This window comes from Ornithodoros turicata, chromosome 1 (assembly GCF_037126465.1).
Source record: "Ornithodoros turicata isolate Travis chromosome 1, ASM3712646v1, whole genome shotgun sequence".
In the NCBI taxonomy this organism is placed as follows: Eukaryota; Metazoa; Arthropoda; class Arachnida; order Ixodida; family Argasidae; genus Ornithodoros; species Ornithodoros turicata.
In genome coordinates this window covers 100,837,719-100,846,276 of record NC_088201.1, presented here as the reverse complement: position 1 = coordinate 100,846,276, position 8,558 = coordinate 100,837,719, and the positions used below count along the sequence as shown (strand labels likewise).

Below are 8,558 nucleotides of genomic sequence, written 5' to 3'. Positions count from 1 at the left end.
GCGCGAGTGCATACAAGATAAAGTCGCAGATGCGTTCCGGCGCGGCGCGAGGCGAGACGTAGCACACCCCCACCACGAGCCCTGTGGGAAGCTGCACGGCACAAATTTCTCCGACGTCGTCTCCTGGAAGGGTAACTTCAAGTGGGATAGCCAGTACTCCGGCGCACAAGTAAATGGCAACTCCGGCCGTTCGGTTGCCCTTTTCACTGCGACGCGCCCCACAGCAGCACCTGAAGCGCACTTTTGTTTTCACCTCACTTTTCTTCGATAGCTGTTGTAAACTGGCGGGATTCTCCTCTTTACTCCCAATAAAAGTTTTGTGCGCACATGCGAATGCCGACGACGCCGACGCGATCTCGGGAAAGTCTCCACTATACAGCTGTCGCTGTAAAAAAGACGCTGAAAACATACTTACTATACGTGCTCGTTTGATTGCTAGGTGAAGGGCACCTCGCTGCACACCCGCCTCACTCTGCACGAGGCCAGCGGAGGTTGCAGAACATCATCGCGGCTAAGCCCATCACACGAAGCCACCTACACGTCCTGGTCCATCAAGGCAGGTTACACGCACTTACGCCAGTGTGACAGAACCAACAGGCATGAGAAGACAGTTACCATCATCAGCTACTGAAGATGTGCCTTCTCTTGAACTGTTCTCTGCGGTACTCGCGGCATTTCATGGTGCGTCGCAACTGCCCGAGGTTAAAGCACTTCTGGCACATGAAGGCATTGTATAGAAACTACAACAACAAATACACTGTTGATAGCGATGCGGTGGAATCCTCGAACCATGCGTAACAAGCTTCCTCCTGATTTGAAATCACATCTGCAACAGAACAAGTTTCCTTTCATAGGTGTTTATGCGAACGCGGCATGGACTCTGCACATCGCGTTAATTGATACACAATCTATCGATCTCATCAATCATATGAGAGCAGAACAGCGTTATACGTTCGTAATGACCCCGTTGCTGCGCCCATGGGGTCAGCTTGCCATCGTTTTTATGATGATGTCACCTGCAAGGTCCGCCTCGGGCCCATGGCGTTAACGTTCGTCAGTATATAAATGACCTCGAACGCTTACTCGACTCACTGGAAGCCATGGGGCTCGGCTGAGTGGCTTCAATGCTCATCATACGGCCTTGGGAAGCCGAAGGACGGACGGCAGGGGAAGGAGGTTGTTGGAAGTGTTGCGGCCCGTGGACGACGATGAAGACGTGCCCGTGTTGGCGCGCACCACTGCGCTTGCCAGCTAGTTCTACCGGCACCGCCCTAGCGTGAGGCCACGTCCATCTGCCCGCTGGGACATTCCATCATCGCCGGTCAGGACTCGTGTGGAGGGACACCACCTCCTCTACATTTGGTGATCCAAACGTGATGGCTTCGCCGCCTAACCAGCCGGAACGAGAGACCGGAACCAGCTGCAAGATACTGCAGGAATTGCTTTTGGCGGAAGAACTCGGGGACCGGCGCCCAAGCCAACTACTGCAACGCATGCAGAATCTCCTGGGCGACCGCGCGCAGACGTTCGATCCCCAGCTAATGAAACAGCTGTTCTTGCAACGTGTCCCTGCAAACGTACAAATGATCCTGGCAACAGCTTCGGCCCTGCCGCTTCAGGAGCTCGCAGTGCGTGCCGACCGCATCATGGAGGTCGCTGCTCCATCGCTGTGCGCCTTCTCGCCGCCGACCCTGCCTACGATACTCCCAATCAGCCGTCCTCACGAGTCTACCTCTAATTCTGATACCCTGTCTCGGTTGCAAGCAGACGTCGCTGACGTCACCGAAATGGTAGCTGCTCTACGTACTTCTCGGCAGTTTCGCCCCCGGTTCCGGCGTCCTCGCCGTCAGTCCCGATCTCCTTCCTATGCACGGGGTCGCAACCGGTCACCATCCACCGGCCCTGCGCCTGATGACTCCGGACCTTGTTGGTACCATTACCGCTTCGGAGCGCGCGCCCGCCGATGCGAAAGCCGCTGTTCCTGGACGGGAAATATTCCCGGAGACCGCTAGAAGCGGCGGCTGGCCTCCGTTCTTCGACAAGCCGCTTGTTTTACATCATTGGCAAGACCTCCAGACGAAAGTTTCTTGTTGACACAGGTGCGGAAGTGAGTGTTTTCCCCGCTACTAGGAGCGAGCGCCTCCAACCTTCCTCGTACCAGCTGCGAGCCGTCAATAACACCGGTAATCTCATCTACGCCGAGCGACCGCTGACTCACAACCTTGGGCTTCGTTGACACTTTCCATGGATTTTCCTAATCGCGGCTGTCGACGTCCTCATCCTAGGTGCTGCCTTCTTGGCTGCCTACAAGCTAAGCGTCGACGTCGCTTTCGGTGCACGCCCTCAGCGCTCGCCGTCCGTACGCAGTGATAGGAACTTTTCTCGAGCCCTTGCAGTCCCATTATGCTGCCATTCTGAAAGACTTCCCCGAATTCACATCAGGCTTCTGTACAAGATACTACAGCCCATCCAATTGCGGTCAAGAGGCATCGGGACCAACGGAGTCCAGAGTGAGTTCTACTCCCGGTCTCCCAGGGCTTCACGATGGTCCTCCCCGGCACTCTCCTTGGCGACAGTACAAGCTCACCGCTCACGAACCGGTCGCAGTTCTGTCGCCCCACTCTCTTGATCACATCCGCCTACCTACCTGCACTCTGCTTCGGCCCGGCCCTGGAACTCGCCCGATCAGCGCTTGTCCGCACCATTCATCCCGCCATTTCTGCCAACTCAGCACAAGACGCAAGTCCAGCCGTCCCTGTTCCACGTGTTGCCCTTCTTTCCCCTCTTCACGTATCGACTCGCACCTCAACCGCTAGCTCAACACCGCTCCGCGTCTGAGGGGGGGGGGGGGGCGGCCCGTGGACGACAATGAAGACTTGCCTGTGCTGGCGCGCACCCCTGCGCTTGCCAGCCAGTTCTACCGGCACCGCCCTAGCGTGAGGCCACGTCCATCCGCCCGCTGGGACATTCCATCATCGCCGGTCAGGACTCGTGTGGAGGAACACCACCTCCTCTACAGAAGTAATGGAGAATCGTGACGTACCTACTGAACAATCGAGAGCAAACTTATATGCGATGACCAATGTCACTCGCTGTCTTGGACCTTTTGTAGTGTTCAGCGGACTTAATTCGCCACTTGTCGTGCGCTACAGATGTTGACACCAGAGGTAGTGACAATTTTCCTCTGTATATTTCGCAGGATAAACTTCCGCTCTCAGCAAGTACTGGACTGATATCTATCACGAACTGGAGAGTCTTTCGTGACTGTCTCGGAACACCTGTGTACACCGGTATGTCACCAGAGGCTCCCTCGCAAGCAATTATTTGCGGCATTCAAGACGCGGTGGTCACGTTTAAAAAAGGGTAACAGGACACTTCGGTCATTCTCCAGCAATTAATCACCTTAGGACATTACGTCACCGAACAGAAAGAACACCTCGTCGGACAGGGCAACTTACTGCCATTGTGGTATACCACCTGATGAAAGCTTAAAGTAACGTGAGAACTTAAGAAAGAAGACCGGAAGCGTTAGCGTAAGCTTTGTGAACACCTTTCACCGCTTGAGCTTGCCACAAAGACCTGTAGGACAATGCGGTCTCTGGAGGAGGTGCGCCCTCAAAAGAATCCTCTTACTACATTTTCTATCGTTAAGGGTGAGACTTCTGTGTGGCAGTAACGACACTGGCGGCTGCCTCGACGACCCCTGTACACAACAGTTTTGTCCAAAGTTTGACGGCCGAAATTCACCAAGACCGGCCCAGCTCACGGAAGGTTATGGACCCTGACTTCACTGTAATCGTGCTAAATATAGCGTTGAAGCTTGTGAACGTGGGTTCCTCCACGAGACCCGATAAAATCACCTATGCCGCACTGCGAAACCTTCACGGGCGTCACTCCAAACTCTCATTGATGTGTATAATACATCTTGGCAGCATGGATCTGTACCACCTACCTGGAAGGAGGCATTAGTTGTTTCCATCCTGAAACCAGACAAGCCCCCAAATGCCCTGTCCTCCTTCCGCCCAGTGAGCCTGACAAGCTGTATGGAAAAACTGATGGAGAGAATGGTTTTGCATCGTCTCGACTGGTGGATCGAAAAGCAAGGTGTGTTCACTCACGAAATGGGTTGTTTTTGTCGCCATCGAACCTCAATTGATCCAGTTCTCGACCTGGACTGTACAGTCCAAGATGCTCGTGCTCATCGCCGGATCGTTGTATCGATTTTCCTGGACATCAAGCGCGCATATGATACCGTCTCGCACATTTGTGTGCTGCATGCCTTGCGCTCGTTTGGGGTATCCGGTCGGCTCCGAATTGTCGCTGTCCCTACATCCCAAGGCCATAGGTCTAAGCATCACGTTCATCAAGGAGTCGCCCAAGGAAACATTCTGAGTCCGACACTCTTTAACGTGGTGATGGCGGGCCTAAAATGGATAATTCTACCCAAAGTGGTGTTCTCTGTGCATGCAGATGACGTTGCCGTTTGGACAATATGAAAATCACGACCTGCCATTCGGCGCCGCACATTTCTGCACAGGATTTTCACAACGTCATTGAATACCCTTCGGACCCTGTTTGCTCTAAGCCTTCGTCGCTGCCTTGGAATTCCAAGAATGGCCGAAACATGGCAAGGCCTGACTGAAGCCGGCGCACTCCCGATTGAAGTTCTTCGTGAATGTAAAACGGCTCGGCATTACGCCTTATTCATAACTGCTGCCATCTCGTGGCGGCGGCTGGCGGCGGCGCCACGTTTGAGTATTCGGGCGGTCGCGCTATGTGCGATTTCGTATAACGGGACCAGCTGGGAAGTCGGGAAACTTGCGATTCAACCTTTTTAGCATGGCAGGCGAGCAGGAAGAATGCACAGCCGAGCTCACGAAGCTAACGTTATACGAACGTTTCTTTCGGACAACTTCGTTATTATCTTCTACAACGAGCAAACAGCATCGGATAAGCACGCTCGGCGTAGCTGCAACTTCGTGACTGAATCTCACGTCGAACTGCAGAATTTTGGGGACTCTGTCGCTTTTGTACATATGAATACTCAACTACTTGCACGAACTTTACAGCAGAGTGTTCTGATGCGGTGTGTTACGCAGTTACGTAGCGGGTCCCTATATGCGCGTTTGTGCAGCATGGAGTGGCGATGGATGATCTTACTACAGGACTCTCTGCTTAGCTGCTGGTCCTGTTCAGTAACGGAATAAAAAAGCATTTGAGCACCTGTGACTAGACACATTTTGTGTACCTTCAGTAAAATATCAGATGTACTTTCATACTCGCACATGTAGTTGTTTGGTTCTGACCGTGAACGTGTCACGTGCCTTTTTAATTATTTTAGAGGCAATAATAGTGAACTGAGGATTTACCCCTTACAAAAATGAAAATTGACTTCCTATTGGTGTCCTATGAGCCCCCTATGGACCCTATTGAGTTCTTATTGCAAGTCACTTCCTATTGACATTACTAAATAGAATGCTTATTGGCATCTTATAAACTTTTTATTTATGTGCTGTGTATTGTGTGTTGTCAATATGTACTCAATAAGCGACGTATTGAGCTTCTTTCTCCTAATGTAGAATTTTGTGGTTTGTGTGGAACTGCCAGGCAGACCATGTACTGAGCAGACTCATACACGTTACTTCAGAAAAGTTGTTTACCATTATTTTTACTCTTGAAAAAAAAATACCATCATGTATTACCTCAGTATACAAATCTAATCTAATAACATTACTTAACATTAATGGTACTGCATTACTTCAGGTTTCTGAAAAGCAAAGCAATATCGGTGCTCTCTAACCATAGCTTTACCGGCGGCAGCAAGTCCAAGAATGGACTTGCAAGAATCACGCATGTAATGGCTGCCCGACCTATGCTGAAGTATACATTTGCGTAAATGTGTAAGTGTGCAAGTGCAGCAATCCTGACATCAAACATCCCAAGCAGCGATACAGAAAAAAATATTCACAGAAAAAAACTACATTTTTTATATTACACGTACCATACCTCATGAGGCAAAGCTTATTCAAGCTCATTGGCTTTGAAGATAACAAGTTTTTAATACATGGAGCCACATGGTGCATTTAAGTAAGAGGCTATTACCTTGTTGTTCATGTCATGAATATCCACAGTGAACACCTACATACGAAAACTGATGCTGCACAGCGATAATTCAGTAGGGCACGTCCACGGGGTTTTGGCCCGTGGCTATTGAACACTGCAGAAGAGTCATAAGAGCAGCACATGAGTGCACCGCCCAGCGTCCCGGTGCATATTTCACATAGCGAAAGCATCAATTCCTCAAGGTCCAAAACTTTCAAAATGACGCAACTAAACTGGTTCCCTGCCAGTCCCAAGGTACACTTAGTAAGTCAGATTATAGGGCAATACTGAGAATAGGGCCAGGTACTCAATGGTCAAGGCACACTCAGAACAGATCGGTAGCGTGACAGTGGGTGGAAAATGTATTTTTTTCATTCTCCCATGGGCTGTTAATCTTTTCTCTCAGTGCTTCAATTACTCTGTAATGAATTATGTAATGAGATCACTTGCAAAATTACTTCCTTGCAAAATTCATCGATTACAGTAAACATTACTAAAAAGGAAATTCATTACCAGTAATGCGATCACAGGCTACTCCCTATGTTTAAGACCGGTGCCAAGACATAAGTTTGTAGCTAATTAGTTATTTTCTGCACGCTCAGAATAGACCAGGTGAAAGGGTAGCATGGCAGTGCGTGTAAAATGGTTTTATTTTTTTTCCACGAGCTGTCAATCCGTTTTCTCAGCGTATCAATTAGTCTGTGATGTATTACTTGACATTGTAATCAGATTACTTCTTGCAAAATTACTTTTTGGCAAAATGAATCAATTAGAGTAAAAAGTACTGAAAAAGTAATTCATTACCAGTAACGCAACCACAGGCTACTCCTTATGTTTAAGACCGGTGCCGAGACATAATTTTGTAGCTAATTAGTTACTATCTGTTAGACCAGTGAAACATTATCTCACTCAAGGCTGTAATTGTGGGTCGGAAAAACTATGGTGCAGGTCATGATACATGGCTAAACGTGCGAACAGTTGTACATGAAAATAAAGTAAATTAGTGCAAGAGCAGTTGTCCATTTCATCAGTCCATCACCATACTTTGCACGAAGCATGCAAAAGGATGAGACCAACAGGGTATTTGTCAGCACATTTTTCCAGGCATAGCCCAAACTTCATTTATTGCAATGCAACCTCTTCAAATACTAGCGTAGTGAGAACACTGTCAAAACATGAAAAATTAGAGCGGCACTTTTCCACAAAACACAAGCGTCTCAAATTTTCAATATTGCAGGAAATAATTCAATGCAGTCAACTAGCATAAATGAAGGAAGTTCACACACATATACATAACTGATATTTAAAAAAGTTAAAAATTTTTCATCTGCACAAGATTGCTTAACTACTACCATTTCACGCACATGCAGTTTCATAAATGTAATGTACAAGATAACCAACAAATATTTACAATATAGGACAAAGCACAGAAGGCATCCCAACTAAAATTGTTGCACTTTGGCAAAACTGCAGCATATTTCGCACATTCACGCTTCGTTAACAAGCAACATGCAGGCCGGTCACTTTCCAGTGTCATTAGGAAATGCAGTGTCTTCAGGCAAGCCTTGATGGCAACTGGCTTAACTGTAGCTAATTGCTGTCACTATCCAGAAAATGGTAGTGTTGTGTAGTTCAATTACTATTTCTGAATACGTAATTTACTGTAGCTTGGTTATTTTCCTTTTTAAATAACTACCATCTTAACTATACCATAAATAACTACCATCGTGGAGAAGCAAAAATAAAAATTACCAAAACATCCAGCTCATATATTTTGAACTGCCTATTTTGCCCAAAACCTCCCTTTCTCAGGCCTGCATGCTTCCAGTTCATGTGGCAACACACAGGTGGCACGGCACACAAAACTGACACGACAAAAGCCAGACAGGTATTTCAAAATACACAGGCTGAAATTTCTGGCAATTTCTATTTTTGCTCCTACGTGACATCCATGGGCAAAAAAGATAGCAATAAAACTTGAGACAAAAAGCTATTGAATGACAAGCCTGAAGAATGGCAGGCATATAATTGTGTTAACCTCAAGAATAAACTAAAGTCAGGACCGTCGTTTGAGATGTACTCCTCCGCTGGCCATGGGTGGGCCGACAACACTAATGAAGCTCAATCCTGACCGCCTACTGCAAACTTTCAGTCCCTTGGTGCAAGTTGTCTTTGTGCATACAGCTCTGCACAATACAGAACATAATTCAACATCTTCGCCTTAAGTGTTCACCACTGATGTGCCAATATTTTACAGTTTCACCTGCAGTAAAGCAATTTCAAACAAATAGTTGAAACATGCTACATATCACGGTGTAGAGTGACGCAGTGTACAGCCAGAGACAGACAGACACTAAGAACCAGTGCCATCCACCACCGGTGGAAGAGCAGTAGGCACTAACAAGCATAATTTTCGTCAGTTCTTGAAGCAAACACAACTACAGCCTTGTATACTT

At 48.0% G+C, this 8,558-nt stretch overlaps 1 protein-coding gene across 1 annotated transcript; it reads left to right on the top strand.

The window, feature by feature from the left end:
* The first annotated feature begins 1,376 nt into the window (after positions 1 to 1,376).
* LOC135380306 (uncharacterized) lies at positions 1,377 to 2,012 on the top strand. The gene has a single exon (XM_064612502.1). It carries the CDS (start codon positions 1,377 to 1,379, stop codon positions 2,010 to 2,012), a length of 636 nt encoding a protein of 211 aa, XP_064468572.1.
* Positions 2,013 to 8,558: the final 6,546 nt, after the last annotated feature.